A 19,248-nucleotide genomic window follows, 5' to 3' on the forward strand; every position below is an offset into this window, starting at 1 on the left:
GAGTCGCAGTCTCCGTTGAGATTGTGGCTCAATCCTAGTTTTTTTAAATTCATGGGGATGGTTTTTGGGACCGAGATGGGAGTTAAGGATCAGATTAGAGCTTAGTCAGGGATGTTGGGGAGCTAAAGGTGAAGTTGGGGGTTAGGGACAGGGATGTGGAGGAATTAGAGGTCAGGCCACCGCTCTATGCTCCAAGTCCAGCAAGGTGGATGGGTGATGAAGGACATCCATAGATGTTGGACTAACCCAGGTTGGTGGGTGCCGGGATTGAACGCCTGTGCAAGCAGGAAGCATGAGGAAATGCAAGGGCTGGGCCGCTGGTGATCCTGTAGTTTGGGGTCCTGTCACCAGCTAGTCCAGGGTCAATACTGAAGATCGAAGCCCAAAAGGTTGATTGGAAGTCTGGAAGTCAAAGCCCAATGGCCCAAGACTGGATTCTGGAGGGCTGTATTGAAGTTGGAAGACTGCCCATGTGTGTGGGTGGGAGGGAGGAAAGGGGCTTGTTTTTGCTGTTGTTTTGTTGCTTCTTGCAATCTGCTTTGCTGTGCTCTGTGTTGTTCTGCTGAATGTTGTGGGTATCCTATATTGTGCCAGAATGTGCGCTGACGTGTGCTACCCTCACGTGTTTTGGTTGTTAACATAAATGACTCATTTCACTGTATGTTTCCACATGCACGTGATAAGCAAATCTGAATCTAAAACCCTCAATGGCATTCTTCTCCTTTCAAATGAATAGACTTGCCACTTTGTGTTAGGCCCAACCTGGTGCAGGAACAGTAGGAAGAATTTCTAATGCTACAGCTAGGAAACAACCGATGACCCAAAGTACAAGAGTTTTTAATTTCAGCCTTTGATGGCAGATTCTTGTGGAAAGCACAGCAGAAGATATAGCCATTGATGTGATTACATAGTCTTTGTTGCTGGATACCCGTAGTCCTCAGCATTACCTTATTCAGTGGTAGAGCCTTGTGCTATTGGTTTACAATTGTTTTGAAGATTTTGGAATCTAAATTCAAAACAATAAAAAATGGGGACAATCTGAAACACCCATTGTGGTTTATGGAACCATGTACAGTATATATTTCTTAAAACTGAATATGTATGTTTCAAACATACTTTATTCTTTTCCAAATACACGGGGACACTTTAAAATTATAAAAGGTGCCATGAAAGTAGCATTGTGAAATTATAATAGAGATAACTATTGTCAGACATTGCTGACACTTGACTAGCCTGTGCACAAAAATCCAAAACCATTTACAGAAATTTTACACAAATAGATTTTGACCCTCTGAAGTGTGGACCAATCTCAAAGCATATTAGGAGTTTACATGTGCAGATATGCAGCTACAGATTAGGAACCCTAAATCTGCACTGGAATGTAACTATCGTTGTACATAGAACATAGCACAGTACAGGTTTCTTAAATATCCCTTTTGTATCAGCCTCTACCACCACTTCTGGCAGTGCATTCCAGGAACTTGCCACTTTCTATGTACCTCTGACCACTTTCTCCCACTCACCTTAAAAGGATGCCCTCTGGTGTTGCCCATTGCCATTCTGGGGCAAGTCCACTCTATCTGTGCACCTCATAATCTCATCTCTATCAAGTTGCCTTTCACCCTCCATTATTCCACAGAGAAAAGCCATAGCTTGCTCGACCTTTCCTCAAAAGATATACTCTCTAATCCAGGCAGCATCCTGGTAAGTGTCTTCTGCACCCTCTTTAAAACTTCCACATCCTTCTTGTAATGAAGTGACCAGAAATGAACACAATATTCCAAGTGTGGTCTAAAAGAGTTTTAAAGAGCTGCAACATTACCTCACAGTTCATGCACTCAATGCCTCAATTAATGAAAGCCAGCACACCACCTGATGAACAACCTTCAGATGCTCCGTTACCCACTGTATGTAGCTCCAAGCATATTCTCACTTTTATATATTAACTGTTGTAAGTATTTCAAGTCATCACTAAAACAGTCACAATAACATTATAATTGCTTCATTTTATATATACTTATTGTAATTTAGTTTTTATTCTGTATTGCAAAGTACTACTGCAAAACAACAAATTTCATGACATATGCCAGTGATATTAAACCTGATTCTGATCTGCACACTACACTTCAGATTTTATTGTATGCCTTATTGTGGACACCAATAATTTATCCAAGGACCTGGGTTTCTTCAAACTCAAAAAATATATGCTTTATGAACAAGCTTTTGATTCTAGCTATTAGGTTTAAAAAGTTCACTTTGTAGTCATGTGCTTCAATTCAATCATGCAGCTAATGAGCTACCAGTATAGGAAACCAATTTCATGGTTAGGTGCAATGGCCAGTGCCTGAGGTCATTGCCCTGCACTGTAGTATGCAGCGGGCTCCCTGCTGATGATAGTGTATATTCAAATGTTGTCATTTGTGCAGAGAGAGGAAAATGTACCAACATGCACATGCACTACACAATACAAAACTTTTAATTCATAGTCTGAAAATCAAAATTACATTGTTCCATTATCAATGAGAAGCCACTTACCATGGACTGTACATAGAGGCTACATATCAACATTGTGGATAATAGAGGTTATGTACTACTTAAATACAATAAAAGCCAGCTATTAATTTTTATATGATTCAGAGCAAAGTGCAACATATTTTTCAAGTTAGATACAGTTCAATTCGATGTAACAGTAACAGTATTATTTAAATATTTGAACCTTGTAGCTGAAGCAGCATACTTTATTTCAAGCAATCCTGGAATCATGTCTGATACAACAATTTAAAAAAAGAGAGAAATAAATACATACATACATCATAGGAAGTTGCAGCAGACAACCTATAACCAACTTCTCCACAACATTTTCAATTTATTACTGGTACATATCTTAAAAACAATTTGTGCGTACAGACAAACACAATGAAGGGAAGCAAATAAAATTGTGTTCAAAACCAGTGGGAACAATAATTTAGCCATGCAGCTGCTTTTTCCGGAAGTAAAAGCAGCAGAGCAGCATCTCCTGACTTACGGTATATAAATGCACCTGAAGTCAATGTTAAATAACACACAGTCCGATTTTCCAATGCTATCAGCAGTATATTTATTTTTTAACTTAGCCAATATGACTGAGTAGCTATCTCTTACTCAAGGCAGATATTTTAACCCTGATTTGTTTTCTTTGATTGACTATAAGATATTTTTTCAGCCTCTTTGGTGATTTATAACTTAAAGAAAGCTGTCTCTCTTTGGGATGTCAGAATCGGAAAGTTGCTCCTCCTGTGTACTTGTGTCGAAGTACTGTGGGTCAAAGTCTGCTGTCTCGTTCAGATCAATGTCCTGCTCATCACTGCTCTCAGCACTGTAATCAACCTCTTCAAGGCAACGTGGTTCATCCTCATCAAGGACTTGTGTAGTAGGACTGGATGGGGGGATAAAAAAAACCATTTAGCGCACAAATCAAAAACTGTGTCTGAAACCATCAACCTCCAATAAAATGCATTTGCAGGATTTGGTTATTTGTGGTCTGTGCTAAAGCATAAAAATAATTTTTTTATGATAAGAAAATTCAGGTCACCAACTTCAACTAACACAACAGATGATGTCATTTCATATCAACACTGAATAAATTTGACTTGCACCATAAAAAGCCAAAGAGACAACTTCAACAACAGCCCAAATATTCTTGCCTCTTTTTACTGCAAAGGTACCGTTTAATCAAGAAGAACTGGCTGAACAAAAGCACTCAGAAATGTTCCATAATAATCAATATTTTATCATTTCATTGGCTCAGAAAACATTCTACTTGGTCTCTAAGGTTCCAATATATCAATGAACCAAAGAATTCTATTTCAGTGATAAATTATAATGCAACAATTAACACAGACTGTTCTGGATTTGTCAAAAGATACTTCACAAAAATAAACAGAGACACTTTTTGATAAACAGAAAGTTGAAACCAATGCTTCTGATGATATAATCCTGCTAAAAGAGAACAGTGTAGCCACCCAGAAAGCAGGGCATCGTATAATGATCCAAAATAGTGACTTCAATCTTTTTAAAAGCAGAAACTCAAGCCTTAGTCATAGAATGTGACTTGCAGAACAATAAAACAAAACTTACTTCACTCCCCAAAGAGTAAAACAGCACACGTGAGGACTGTACATAATTTAGATCTTCTTTTTGAAGAAAATCATCAATATTTGCACTGCATTTCATAAGCATTTAAAAAGGGAATTGTGCTGTAGCTATCCCTGCAGACATGAAGAACCATGTGATAGGCTGAATGACCCACCTGTGTGTGGGCTTCAGGGTCAGAATTACAAAGTGCTTTCTTTGTAATTCCACTTATGGGCTGAGCCCAGGACAGGTAATCCCGAGGAATTTAAAGTTGCTGAGCCTCTCCACTTCTGATCCTCCAATGAGGACTGACTCATGGACCTAGGACAGGTTCTCCGAAATAATAGCACTGAGGAATTTAAATTTGCTAACCCTCTCCATCCCCGATCATCCGATGAGGATTGGCTTATGGACCTCTTGATTTCCTCCTCCTGAAGTCAACAATCAGCTCTTTGGTCTTGCTGACTTTGAGAAAGAGGTTGTAGTTATAACACCACTCAGCCCAGATTTTCAATCTCCCTCCGATATGCTGACTCATTATCACCTTTGAGTCAGCCTACGAGAGGGGTGTCATCGGTAAATTTGAAGATGGCATTGGAGCTGTGCTTAGCCACACAGTCATAAGTGTAAAGCGAGTAGAACACACAGTCTTGTGGTGCAGCTGTGCTGACGGAGCTGCTGTTGCTAATCCAAACTGACTGGGGTCTACAGGTGAGGTAATTGAGGATCCAAATGCACAAGGAGGTATTGAGACCAAGGTCTAGTTTTGAGGTGAACATACGAGCTAGCTGTTTGCAGATAATACACTAGGCCATCTAGATCTGTTTGCTTCTCAGAGCTCTATGGTTTCTCACCATTTAGATAATATACGGGCCAACCTTCACTAAATCGGCACCATTGGGACCTGAGGAGTTCTGGATTAGTGAAAGTGCCGAATTACAGAAGGATCACATTAAGCATAATCAGTGCTGGATTATCGAAGGAACTGGATTACAGGTAGTCGGATTAATGAAGGTCGACCTATACTTTGTTTTTCATCTAATGAGAGCATTTTTTCCATTTTCCTACATTATTTCCTATTTTCCATCCCCTTATCCTAACTACATCTCTTGGAATTTTTTATCTTCTCTTTATAATTTACTTTCCCACCCACCTTTGCACTATCAGTAAAATTAGCACATACCTTAGTACCTTTATCCAAGTCATTGATATAAATTGTTAAATGATTAAAGCGCAACATTAATCACCACAGCAAACCACACATTACAGCTTGCTGACCCAAAGACGGCTCAATTATGCCTACTGTCCATTTCTGATTAGTCAGCAAGGATTCAACTTATTCTATCACAAACAGCAGAAAGTCTACAGAGGCTGGAAATCCAAAGGAGCAAACACAAAACGCTGGAGGAACTCAGCAGGTTAGGCAGTATCTATGGAAAAGAGTAAACAATCGATGTTTCGTGTTGAGACCTTTCTGAAAAGGAAGGGTGAAGATGTTAGAATAAAAAGGTGGGGGGGGCAGGAAAGAGGTTAGTTGGAAGGTGATAGGTTAAGCCAGGTGGGTGGGAAAGCTCAAGGACTGGAGAAGAAAGAATCTGATAGGAGAGAAGAGTACACCATAGGAGAAAGGAAAGGAGGAGGGGACCCAGGGGAAGCAATAGGTAGGTGAGAGGAAGTAAAAGGTCAGAGTGTGTTCTAACTTGTTACTTATTGTAAGTAACACATTCTCTACACCATAGCTCTTATTTTCTGCAAAAACCTTTGATGCACTCTTCATTAAATTCCTTCTGGAAATTTAATGCTTCTGGAAAGTAAAGCTTAGTACAATCACCAGTTCCCCAGGACTCCAGACTCCAGCTGGGGCTGCGGGTTTATGAGCAGAGCACATAAAATGTTGAGTTGTCGTCATGTGACCCCTGCATTGGGGAAGAGTTGTCAAGCTATCCCTTGCAACACAACCAACATCAATAAACTTCCTTTCACACAGAGCTTTAGGAGGGAGGCATCTAACACTGCAGGAGAGATGCAAGGCTTTTGATACTTCAGAATGCAGGTCAAATCTTGAATATTTGGCTTGTATCTACAGCTGTGGGAAAACAACACTTTGGTTATATAAATATAGATTACTACCACAAGTTATACATATTCAACCTTTTAATGAAATAGCCTAATTAACTAAAGTTAAGGCATGATTAGTTTTCCATACAGTTCCATGGAGTCAGATATGTGCGGCACCAAATTGAACCCTAGGATTCGCCAAGTTCACGCTGAGCTTTTTGCCCATCTGCCCCCACTTACATTCTGTACGGTCAAACATGTACAAGTGAAATTTTGCTTAAAATTACTTCTGATTTTTTCATCCTTTATTAGGCAGGGTGACGCTCTGCACATCTATAAACTTCCACACCCAATCTTGGCAGTAACATTAAGAATATTCATAACAAAGATGACAGCATCAAATGTTGGCTCTCAATATCTCATACTAACAAAAGTCAATTTTCTTTTATGTGTCTCCAAGACACTAAGGTAATGCAGAAACATGTAATGGCTCAGAGGCATTCTAATTGGTCCTTCTAGCAAAGTGGTAAAACACTTCTGAAGGACCTAAACTGATTATCAGCCATTAGTGAAAATGCAGAGGTTTGAGAAACAAGATTCCTGTTAAGACACCCTGAGCTACTTGGGACAGAAGCAAAAAAAAAACACCGAGTTTCACTGGTCCCTCCTGGGAACTGCTAAAGATATTGGTTGGCTGCACTAAGTGCTTTTTAATATTTCATTAGGCAAGTATAGTGGTTCAAAACTCAGCCTAGTTGGCATTAGGGTCTACAACTTCTCAGTTTTACATTGTAATCAAATGAAACAAGATTCACATTAATTTTTGAAAGCAGATCACATGCCAAGCAGAGCAATTTTATTTTTAAACATAATTAGACAGACCTGCTTCAATTTCTATTTATTTATTTATTTTATTTCCTACATCCAAGGGAGTAAAAATCTTTATGTTGCATCTCCATGGCAACGTACAAGCAATATAGTGGAAGGATATTGCCCAAACACTAAAATTGTATACACAATCAGATCAATGTACAGTCAGACATATCACAATCAAAGGTATAAAGCTCTCTTTGAATAACATCTTTTTATATATTTTTTTGTTTTACCTGTTAATTGTGAAAAGTTATGAAATATTATTTCAGGTTGGCTGCACAGAAGTGGTTGAAGTCCTGAACTTTGACCTCTCTACAGGAGCACAGGTGCAAGGCCTTGTCTGATAAGTGCATAATGTTGGAGTCAGATTTCAGCACAATTGAATGTAGATTCAAGATTAATGAAAAAACTGCACTAAGAATTTAGCAGATGAAACTGATGAGGTGTGAACAGTCTGTCAAGAAAAGGCTTCCTGCAGTGATTGTAATCTTTCTAGACTCACCAGCTCTTCCAATTTTATGAAGGAACTTAAATGTAATTTAAATATATTGACTACAGATTTTAACTCAATAATATTTAACAATATGCAGGAAAATATACTCATACAAAACATCAATTTTTTTTGTCTTTAACAACCTTTGCATAAAAATATTTGAAGACGTAGATTTATTTTTCCTCTTCAGCAAGGCACAACTTAAATAACAACCCTGTTACATTTCTTTTTCAGAGCTACATAAAATCTTCATTTGGACGTAAAACTATCACTTTTACTCAAAATAAGTTAGATTATCAAAACGTTTCTTACTGCATATACACTTTAAAAACCTACCACAAATTTAAAGGAATACTAGAGTAAATACACAGATGAAACTAAATAAATGTGCAACATAGCAAACAAATTATTTGCAAAAAAAACTTTATATTTGTATCCAAACTACTTTGATTGCATCTTGCTCAACAGCATTACTGCCAAGAATCTGACTGACTGTTTTTTAAATCTGCAGCGTTCAACAGACATCTCCGTTAAGAAACCTAACAAAAGAACAAGGAGGAAACTGACACCCTTGACATGAGCAATGTTCTATTTATCAGTCAGCAGGAGAAACTATAATATGATCTAGACCAAAAAAAATTATAAATTTTCTCTCAAACTCACATCAAATAAAATCAGCTAGGGGAGAAATACGAAAGTGCAGTCATTAATTCTGGCATATTTCCAGAATAAAGTAGGCTGCCTTTCAGACAAGTCTGCAAGTACATGCATTAAAATACTAATTGGTAGTTTAATAGAGAAATCAAGATTCTAACCAGGAAACTAAGGCTGAAAATGTTTCTTAATTGTTTTTCAACAGGGACAAGATTTTTTTAGATTAAAATTATAACTAGGGCATAGATATAATTTTCTTGAAGTATGTTTTACACAGCAAAGGTTGACATATAAAAAATCTTGAACATTTGACATTTTACATGAAACATGAACCATATTATCCAGTGTGGTTTCTGAAAACTGTTATGTGATGCATTTGTTGGAAAAGATCAATTGTTGCTTTAAAGCTGTTTGTTACGGCTTTAAGCACTCTCAAGTACTCTTCCTCAGATGCTGCAGAAATCAATATATCCTCTTGATTACAGACACAATGAATAATGTACCTAACATTTTAGGACCAATATTACACTGTATAATCATTTCACGCATGCAGACAAGTGAAGCATTGGTTTGCATTGTCAACATTCAGCTGGGCATACACATAGAACAAACTATTGCTGCTAAAAAGAGAAACTTTGTCCCACCCATCTCTGCATCTAGATCCTGGAATTAGACAGAGAGTACTCTTCATCATCCTACATTCTGCTCAGAGTGGCCTCAGAGTCATCACAGGGATGGAACGGCTGGTTAGACTTTGGAATGACAATTATTGGCAACATGTCACCTTGTTCTCACCAACGTGCCATGGTTTTCCAACTTCTTGAGCTCCTATTCTATTTTAGTCTTGAAAGCTTTGGCAGTGATATATCTGTGAAATTTATTTGTTTCATATCTTGTCATAAAAACATAGGTATTATGCCCTTCTGCACAGGTTTACATATTGAAAAAGAACCATATTGAAAAGAACACTCCCAGTTCCTAAAATGTGCGGTACTGTGACTATATAGCTAGATCCAGTTGAATTTAAAGAATCTTCAGCCAATCTCTGTCCAGTATCATTAATCAACGAGTGTAGTTTGCAATGATCATTTGCAAGTTGGTTTCCTGATCCCTATGAAGAAGAGTGCACATCAACTGCCTTGCTGTCTTTAGCACTTCATCTCAAATAGGCCAATCAGATGAAATTTAATCCTGACAAGTGCAAACTGGTGCATTTTAGTAAGTAAAAACTAAGGAGTGTTGATGAACAGACAAATGTACTGATCCAACTTCATTGTTACCCAGAAGTGGCAACACAGGTTCATAGCAGTGAAGAAGGCATATAGGCACACTTTCCATCATAGGTCAAACCACTGAATATAGGATTTGGGACATTATGTTGCAATACAGAACACTGGTTAGACAGCATTGTGTTATGTGCTGTTCAGATCATCATGTTACAAGTACGATATGATTGTGCTGAAGAGATGTTCCCTGGATTTGCAGGGAGAGACTAGATTGAGATTTGATCAAATTAGATCAATTTGATTTCTCTTTGGTATACCTAAAATGTGTAATGAAACGGAAGCTTGTAAGACAAAATTGTATTAGTTTGGAAGGTGGGAATGTTTCGACTAGTCTACAGCCATGTTTTGAGAACTTAGTGTGAGTAGCAGTCTACAGTCTTGAGAGCAGAGAATGGTGAAAAACAGGCTTGTCTAAGGAAGTATTAGAGTTAAGTATTTTGATGGATATAAAAGGGGTGAATTTCTTCATGCAAATGGGAATCTTCTCTGAGACTCAGTTGCAACTAATGCTAAGAGCTGGGAATTGAGACAAGGACATCAAGAGGGAGAGAGACACTGAAAAAACTGCTGAACACTTGCAGTCCCTCTGACAGTATATTGCGTGGCCTGGCTTAGGACTGGTTGATAAGTATTTAATATTTTATTAACCATTTGTTTTCCTTCTGTATTTTATTTTTTATACTGTATAACTCTAACAAAGCAATTTATTATAAATTTTAACGTATGTACAGTGCCTTCTTTGCTTAGTTGCTGAATTAGTAAAGAACAAGGAATTAATTTTAAACTATTTTTGTTACAGCTGCGCTTATTTTTCCTGGAACAAAGGATAATGTAGAATAACCTGATAGAAACAAATATGATTATGGGAAGTAATGGGCAGGGTAGATAGTCAAAACTTTTCCCCCAATAGGCTAATCAAAAACCAGAGGTTTAAGGAGAGAGAACGGAGATTTAAATGGAACTTGTATGGAAAGAAGGCAGAGGTTGAAATCAGGAACTTGCTGCTAGAGGTGGTGGTGGAGGAATCAGGTACAATTATAATATTTAAGAGGTATTTAGACATACATTTAAATAGGAAAGATAAGAGGTTATGATCCTACTGCAGCCAAATAATGCTAGTGTAGATGGATAAAAAATTGGGATAGACATAGTACACCAAAAGTAGTTTTTCTTCATTGTAGGACTTCGTGCACATGTCTCACTCCGTAAGTGAGCACCTGCAGTCCATATTTACTTCCAGAATTTGGCCTTTTACTCTGAGGTGGCTTTTGTTTTTGCAATCTATTTAAGTCCTTTTGTCATTCAGTCCAGTGTTGCGCAGAGCACATTCTGCCCAGAGACAAGTCAATCCCTCTCACTGCACACTCCTGGAACATATCAAAATTACTTTGCTGTGCCAAGTTCTTTAACTAAACAAAATTATCCAAAATTGCTCTTCCAGGGTTTTGCCTGTGGTGGTAGATTTATAGCTTTCAAATGTTTCTGAGACTGCTGGGTTAATGGTGATGACGATTTTGTTGAATGTGACATTGACTGTCCTGTGAGCTATCGATAAATTAACTAGCATTATATACATATCTCAGTTTTTTTTTTGTACTAAAGTAGTCTTCCACTTGCAAAAGATTTCTACGTGTTCATTATTGTTTCTTTCCATTACTTCCATAAGATGATTAGCATGGAATAACACTCACTCATTCCAGCTACAGTTATCTGCTATTTTCTTGTCTTAGCAACTTAATCTTCAGATATATCAATTCTGAGTCGAGTCTGTCATTTTGTCCAAAGCTCTACTTCCACTCCTGATTTTGCACTCAGTTAATGCTAGGTCTGTCATTGGGAGTTTTCTCACTTTGACTGCAATCCTCCCAATTTCACACAGGCTCGCTTGCTGCTGTGTGAGCCTTTGCAGAATGAAATTTACATCATCAGCATAGTACCTAGTTCTGTTTCAGTGTAAGGTGTTGATCCATCAAGGCTCAAGAGCTCCCACAAACGTAACTGCTCATTATAATGGCTTCACAAGATTAAGCAGAAAGTTGCGCAAAAAAGTGTTGGAACCCAGAGAACAGTCAATCATTGAATACTCTATTTAAAGATGTAACAACCTAACAGCAACCATGAACCTCTAACAATTGTGGCTACAAATATTAAAATAACTTTATACATAACACTAATTAATGCCTTGAAATATTGCTGAGATATTGCCTTTTGACATTACAATACTGTGAGAATATGACTGCATTTGCAAGAAATACTTCTCAAAAGTTGTTAGTTAGTTTTGGCAAAGCAGTTGGCAATATGGTTTAGAAATTCTGCACTACATAAGAACACCTGCCAAAATGGACAACATAATTATTGTGTTTCATGATGTGCCAAGATTTGTACTGGAACTCTGTTCATTTTCTGATCCTTGGGGTTCTTCTGGGAGTCAAGAATCGCGAGCAGTTTTAACTCTTAATGACTGTCAATTTTAAAATACAAACAAACATACAAATACCAAGCAAACTAAATAAAGATCTGAGAAATGAAGCAGAGGTGAATGAAAAGCTAAGATGGCGAAAATAAAAGATGGCACTTCTGAAAAATCCATCACCTCTACAACTGAGATGAGAGAAATTCCTTAGATAAACTAAACCAATCAATGGTTACACAATTACATCATGTGGATAACATGCCAAAACTTAGCCATTGAAAAATGAGGAAGGTGATTAACCATTCGTTTAACTGTTATACTGCGTTCTGCCAGTAAATGGGGATGAGCCACCACATACTGTGAAAAACACATGAGTTTGTTAAGAAGTGTGGGCACGTGGCCAAGTGTTTAAGGCACTCGACTAGCGATCTGAAGGTTGTGAGTTCGAGTCCCAGCCGAGGCGGAGGCGGTGCGTTGTGTCCTTGAGCAAGGCACTTAATCACACAGTGTTCTGTGGCGACACTGGTGCCAAGCTGTCTGGGTCCTAATGCCCTTCCCTTGGACAACATCGGTGTCATGGAGAGGGGAGACTTGCAGCGTGGGCAACTGCTGGTCTTCCATACAACCTTGCCAAGGCCTGCGCCCTGGAGAGTGAAGATTTTCCAGGCGCAGATCCATGGTCTCGCAAGACTAACGCATGCCTTTATTATTTATTGTTAAAAAGTAAAAATGATTAAAATACAACTTTGGTCTTACATTAATTCATTGTATAAACAGTGGTTTCCAACATTTGGTTGACTCAGGGCAATGAAGCCAACTCTACAATGTTCTGCAATGTCAATCTGAATAACAACTGGAAGTAATTGAGTGGCTTGAGGTCACCTGTTGTAAAGAAAGGCGCACTGCTTCTCCAACACTGTATAATGAGGTGTCAAAGGTAGACACCTGGGGAGATGATTATTGCACTGCCTACAAAATACTGTAAGTGGCCTCTTGCCTGCCAAAAGCTCAGAAATTTGCTCCATCACTGCATCTAAGTTGGAAACATTTTTGTCTTCTGTTACAGAGTTTCCAACAAGGACAACTTCAAGATTTGCTTCTATTAACAGCATTTTAGATATTCTTTCTTCTGAAGGACACTGCTTTACAGTCTGTGAAGCAGTTTATTTCTTACTCAATTATCTGAGTGACATACAATGGCTGACATCACTATTGATAGGCACGTCATGCCAATGGTTCCAGTCATACATTAAACCAAGCACTAAAACTAGGGAAAGATTGAACTTCTACAGCCTGTTTTAATTAGGTAGCATAATTGAAATGCTTTAGGAATCAAATTTCATTCTTGAAGTGGAATTATTGCAACTTAACTTAACTACAGCAGACTGAAACAACATTTAAACATCATTAAGACTTCTGAAGGAGAAGAACCTTTACACAATCAAGCTTGCTATATAATGGAAAATTATGTTTAGTGCTCTTGAAGGCATGTATGTACTTAATATGTTTTAAGAAAATTCATCTATGAGCAAGGAAGCTAATATTTATCTTAATGTACATGTGGAAATTATGAATATTTGTCATAAATGTTTTATTCATGTTTTTTCCTCAAACTTAAAGTAATTGACCTTTATTAAAATCATTTAAGAATTTATTCATATTATTTAACAATTACACTTCCATTTAAACTAGGTATAATGAGACGAAATCTGCTCTTAAGTAGAGATGCGCAGAATTAAATGTTTGCGTGATAGCTCAAAGCAACTCAAGCAATTTCAGCAATCGTAAGTAGAACTGGTATAAATTGGAATGCTGCCTTGCCATTGACCATTTTATGATACAGCCCAGGACCAATTTCATCCTGTAATTGCACTTCGCACACTCGTGCAAGGACCCCCAAGTACAGCTAGAGGAGGAAAAGAAGTGGGAGATGCTAGATCCTACATCATTTAAATTATTTTAGAATAAATTGTGTTCTTTAATAATTGTATAATTCAATTTTCTTGCATTCCTTTATACTCTGTGGTTAAGTGAGTCTTCACATTTAATTCAATATTAAAATGCTTTCCAAAATATGTAAAATTTCCAATGAGTGCTCCAGATGTTTTATCTGCACCAGGTGCATTGAGATGCAGCTCCTGAGAGACCATGTTGGGGATCTGGAGCTGCAGCTTGATGACCTACTGCTTATTAGGGAAAGTGAGCAGGAGATAGATAGGAGCTACAGGAAGTTAGTCACCCCGAGACTGCAGGAGTTATCTAAGTGGGTGACTATCAGGGAAGGGATGGGAAGAGCTCAGATAGTAGAGAGCACCCATGTGGCCCTCCCCCTCAGTAATCGTTATCTCGTTTTGGATGCTGTTAAGGGGCGGGGGGGTGACCTGACAGAGGATGACCACGGCAATCGGGTCTCTGGCACTGAGCCTGATTCCATGGTGCAGAAGGGAGAGAAGATGATGAAGAATGCGGTAGTCAAAGGGGATTCCATAGTGAGAGGAACAGACAGGAGGTTCTGTCAGCCTGACAGAGATACCCGCATGGTGTGTTGCTTCCCAGGTGCCAGGGTATGGGATATCTCGGATCGGGTGCAGAATATTCTGAAGGGAGAGTGTGAACAGCCAGAAGTCATGGTACACTTTGGTACCAATGACATAGATAGAAAAAGGGAGGAAGTCCTGAAGAGAGAGTTCAGGGAGTTGGGTAGGAAGCTGAAAAGCAGGACCTCCAGGTCCCAGTAATCTTGGGATTGCTGCCTGTGCCACGTGCTAAAGAGTGTAAGAATAGCATGATCAGGCATATTAATGTGTGGCTGAGAGACTGGTGTAGGGGGCAGGGCTTCGGGTTCCTGGATCATTGGAGCATCTTCTGGGGGAGGTATGCCCTGTACAAAAAGGACGGGCTACACCTGAACTCAAAGGGGTCCAATACCCTAGCAGGCAGATTTAATAGAGCTGTTAGGGAGGGTTTAAATTAATTTGGCAGGGGGATGGGAACTGGAATGATAGGGCTGAGGAAGGGGAAAACAGAAATAAGTCAAAGATAGCATGCAACAGAGATGATAGAAAGGACAGGCAGGAGATGAGGCATAATCACAGTCAGTGGGATGAGTTACAGGGCAAAAGAGGCGTAGTGCAGTTAAAACAGAAAGCAACGAATACTGGACTGAAATTGTTGTATTTGAATGTACGCAGCTTAAGAAATAAAACAGATAATCTTGAAATTCAGCTACAGTTTGGCAAGTATGACATTGTGGCCATCTCTGAATTTGGTTAAAGGATGGCTGCCATTGAGAGTTGAATGTCCAAGGACATACAGTGTAGCGGAAAGATAGGTTAGTAGGTGAGAGGGTGGTGTGGCCCTGTGTATAAGAAATAATATGAAATCATTAGAAAAGAATGACATAGGATCAGAAGGTGTAGAGTCTCTATAGGTTGAGTTCAGAAATGTCAAGGGTAAAAGGATCCTAATGGCAGCTGTATATGGGCCTGTAAACAGCAGCTGGGATGTAGATTACAAATTACAGCAGGAGATAGAAAAGGCGTGTCAGAAGGGCAATGTCATGGCAATCGTTGGGGATCTTAACATGAAAGTGAATTGGGAAAACCAGGCCAGTACTGGACCTCAAGAGAGAGAATTTGTAGAATGTCTGAGGGATGGCTTTTTAGAACAGCTTGTTGTTGAGCCTACTAGGGGATCAGCTGTGCTGGATTGGGTGTTATGCAATGATCCAGAGGTGATAAGAGAGCTTAAGGTTGAGGAACCCTTAGGGAACAGTGATCACAATATGATTGAGTTCACTTTGAAATTTGAGAAGGAGAAACTAAATTCTAATGTGTTGGCATTTCAGTGGAATAAAGGAAATTACAATGGCATGAGAGGGCAATTGGCCAAGGTTGACTGGAAAGGGACACTAGCGGGAAGGACAGCAGAGAAGCAATGACTGGAGTTTCTGCAAAAAATGAGGGAAGTGCAAGACAGATATATTCCAAATAAGAAATTTTTAAATGGAGAAGGTCACTACCGAGGCTGACAAGTGAAGTCAAAGCCAAAGTAAAAGCAAAAGAGTGGGCATACAAGGAAGCCAAGGTTAGTGGGAAGATAGAGGATAGGGAAGCTTTTAAAAACTTGCAGAAGGAAACGACGGTCATTAGGAAGGAAAAGATGAACTGTGAAAGGAAGCAGGTGACTAATATCAAAGAAGATACTAAAAGCTTTTTTTTAAGTATATAAAGGGTAAAACAGAGTTGAGGGTAGATATAGGACCAATAGAAAATGACGCTGGAGATATTGTAATGAGAATCGCAGAGATGGCGGAGAAACTGAATGTGTATTTTGCACCAGTCTTCACAGTGGAAGACATCTTCAGTATACTGGACATTCAAGAGTGTCAGGGAAGTGAAGTATATGCAGTGAAAATTACAACTGAGAAGGTGCTTGGGAAGCTTAATGGTCTGAAGGTAGATAAATCTCCTGGACCTGATGGAATGCACCCTCCAGTTCTGAAAGAAGTAGCTGGAGAGACTGCGGAGGCATTAACAATGATCTTTCAAAAATCGATAGATTCTGGCGTTGTACCGGATGACTGGAAAATTGCAAATGTTACTCCGCTATTTAAGAATGGTGGGAGGCAGCAGAAAGGAAACTATAGACCTGTTAGCCTGACATCAGTGGTTGGGAAGTTGTTGGAATCGATTGTTGCAGATGAGATTACAGATACCTGGAGGCACATGACAAGATAGGCCAAAGCCAGCATGGTTTCCTGAAAGGAAAATCCTGCCTGACAAACCTACTGCAATTTTTTGAGGAAATTACAAGCAGGGTAGACAAAGGAGATACGGCGGATGTAGTGTACCTGGATTTTCAGAAGGTCTTTGACAAGGTGCCACACATGAGGCTGCTTAGCAAGATAAAAGCCCGTGGATTTACAGAGAAGTTACTAGCATGGTTGGAGCATTGGCTGGTCGGCAGAAAACAGAGAGTGGGAATAAAAGGATCCTATTCTTGCTGGCTGCCAGTTACCAGTTGAGTTCCACAATTCAACGTATGTCAATGAATTGGACTATGGGATTAATGGATTTGTGGCTAAATTTGCCGATGATATAAAGATAGGTGGAGGAGCGGGTAGTGTGGAGGAAACAAAGAGCCTGCAGAGAGACTTAGATAGTTTAGGGGAATGGGCAAAGAAGTGGCAAATGAAATACAATGTTGGCAACTGTACGGTCATGCACTTTGGTGGAAGAAATAAACAGGCAGACTATTATTTAGATGGGGAGAGAATTCAAAATGAAGAGATCCAAAGGGACTTGGGAGTTCTTGTGCAGGATACCCTAAAGGTTAACCTCCAGGTTAAGTCAGTGGTGAAGAAGGCAAATGCAATGTTGGCATTCATTTCTAGAGGTATAGGATATAAGAGCAGGGATGTGATGTTGAGGCTCTATGAGGCACTCGTGAGACCACACTTGGAGTATTGTGTGCAGTTTTGGGATCCTTATTTTAGAAAGGATATACTGACATTGGAGAGGGTTCAGAGGAGATTCATGAGAATGATTCCAGGAATGAAAGGGTTACCATATGAGGAATGTCTGGCAGCTCTTGGACTGTATTCCCTGGAGTTCAGGAGAATGAGGGGAGATCTCATAGAAACATTCCAAATGTTAAAAGGCCTGAACAGACAGATTAGATATGGCAAAGTTATGTCCCATGGTAGGGGAGTCTAGGACAAGAGGGCATGACTTCAGGATTGAAGGACGTCCATTTAGAACAAAGATGCGGAGAAATTACTTTAGTCAGAGGGTGGTAAATCTGTGGAATTTGTTGCCACGAGTGGCTGTGGAGGCCAAACACTGGGTGCATTTAAGGCAGAGATAGATAGGTTCTTGATTAGCCAGGGCATCAAAGGGTATGCGGAGAAGGCAGGGGAGTGGGGATAACTGGAAGAACTGGACCAGCCCATGATGGAATGGCAGAGCAGACTCGATGGGCTGAATGGCCTACTTCTGCTGCTGTATCGTATGGTCTCATATATCAAATGCTTCAATGGTAGTCAACTAACTAGCGATGGGGCATTTTGGCACACTCCATCATTTGAATTGTTGAAACTACTTCAGAAGTAATAATATTGAATCAATAATCTGTCCCAATGGTTGGGTTACTGAATGCAACGGATGCCTACAGTTTCAACACCTGACCTGTGGGAGCTTGGCAATCTCCTGACCACCTTTATGTGTGCAGCACAGGTAGCTGTGGTAGAAGGGAGAAAAAAAATGGTCAGGCAATACACACAAAATGCTGGAGGAACTCACCAGGCCAGGCGGCATCTATGGAAAAGAGTACAGTCAATGTTTCGGGTCGAGACCCTTTAGGGTTCCTTTTTCTGATTGGATTGAATAATACTGAAAGGAAAACTTTGCCTGAACTCACAGCTCATGGTTGTTGTGTAGGCCTCAGATAATAAACTTTAATGTTCTGTGTTTTCTCTTAGATCTTTTGATAGTCCACTGCTCTTTTAGACAATGATATGTCTCCATTTAAATACTGTTTAAATAGACACAAACGTTTGAAAATTAATTCATAGAATTTCAATTCCTAAAAATTAAAAACATTTTGATAAAACACATACAGAAACACTGACATTTACCTCTTTACTTAAGGCCAGGAACCCATTCAAGTGAATGTGTTTGCCCTGCTGCTATAAAGCTGAGGGGCTAGAGATGAAGGTCACTTTGGTCCCTCAGTCCACAGCTATATATACTGCTGGATTCTCAGAGTTGCAGGTCAGATACTCAGCTTGTTCCCAGTTTCAGAGATTCTTAAGTCAGAGATGTGCTGATTCAGGAGGAAAACGATGCTGAAGATTTTAGACCTAGTAGAGGAGATCTGAACTATGGTTATCCTTTCAGGATAGAAAGCTGGTCCCCTCCATGATTAGATAATGTGCTGGCACTCATTACCTTCACTCACACACAAGGAATCCGCACTTTTGTTTTTTTTTTAACTGAAAAGGATTTTTTTTAATATAGATTAGAAAGGATGCTGTAGTTAATTACAAAAGATGCTCAGCAGAACTGGAGAGGAGTGAGATATAAATGCGACAGGAAAGACGGATGCATTGACAGAGAAAAATGATCACATCTCTTTGACCCTTCTCTCACTCTCCTCCTCTTGCTCTCCCCCCTCCCCCATATGGAGGGACTAATCCACAGTTCACAGCTTCTCAGTGCAAGTTCTACTCCTAGGTCATTATCTGGGGGTGATTTGCTGATTTTGGGAAGGCATGTTATACGGTATTGCATTGCATTTTGGTAATGCCAGTTTTCCCTTAAACTTTGAAGAATCTGCAAGCTGTTGGGAAAAATACT

General features: G+C 39.3%; 1 protein-coding gene across 7 annotated transcripts in view; it reads right to left on the minus strand.

The window, feature by feature from the left end:
• Positions 1-2,248: 2,248 nt before the first annotated feature.
• The window catches only part of agtpbp1 (ATP/GTP binding carboxypeptidase 1), a 265,211-nt gene continuing 248,211 nt past the window's right edge, over positions 2,249-19,248 (minus strand). For 5 of the 7 annotated variants that reach the window (XM_063068825.1, XM_063068822.1, XM_063068824.1 and 2 more), the window contains one exon: positions 2,249-3,415. In XM_063068825.1, coding sequence (XP_062924895.1) covers positions 3,223-3,415 — 193 coding nt within the window. In that variant the 3' untranslated portion in view covers positions 2,249-3,222. The remainder of the gene's footprint in view (positions 3,416-19,248) is intronic. The other 2 variants (XM_063068826.1, XM_063068821.1) reach the window with 1 other exon arrangement.

The sequence above is a fragment of the Mobula hypostoma genome, chromosome 16 (genome assembly GCF_963921235.1).
Source record: "Mobula hypostoma chromosome 16, sMobHyp1.1, whole genome shotgun sequence".
NCBI classification, from domain to species: domain Eukaryota; kingdom Metazoa; phylum Chordata; class Chondrichthyes; order Myliobatiformes; family Myliobatidae; genus Mobula; species Mobula hypostoma.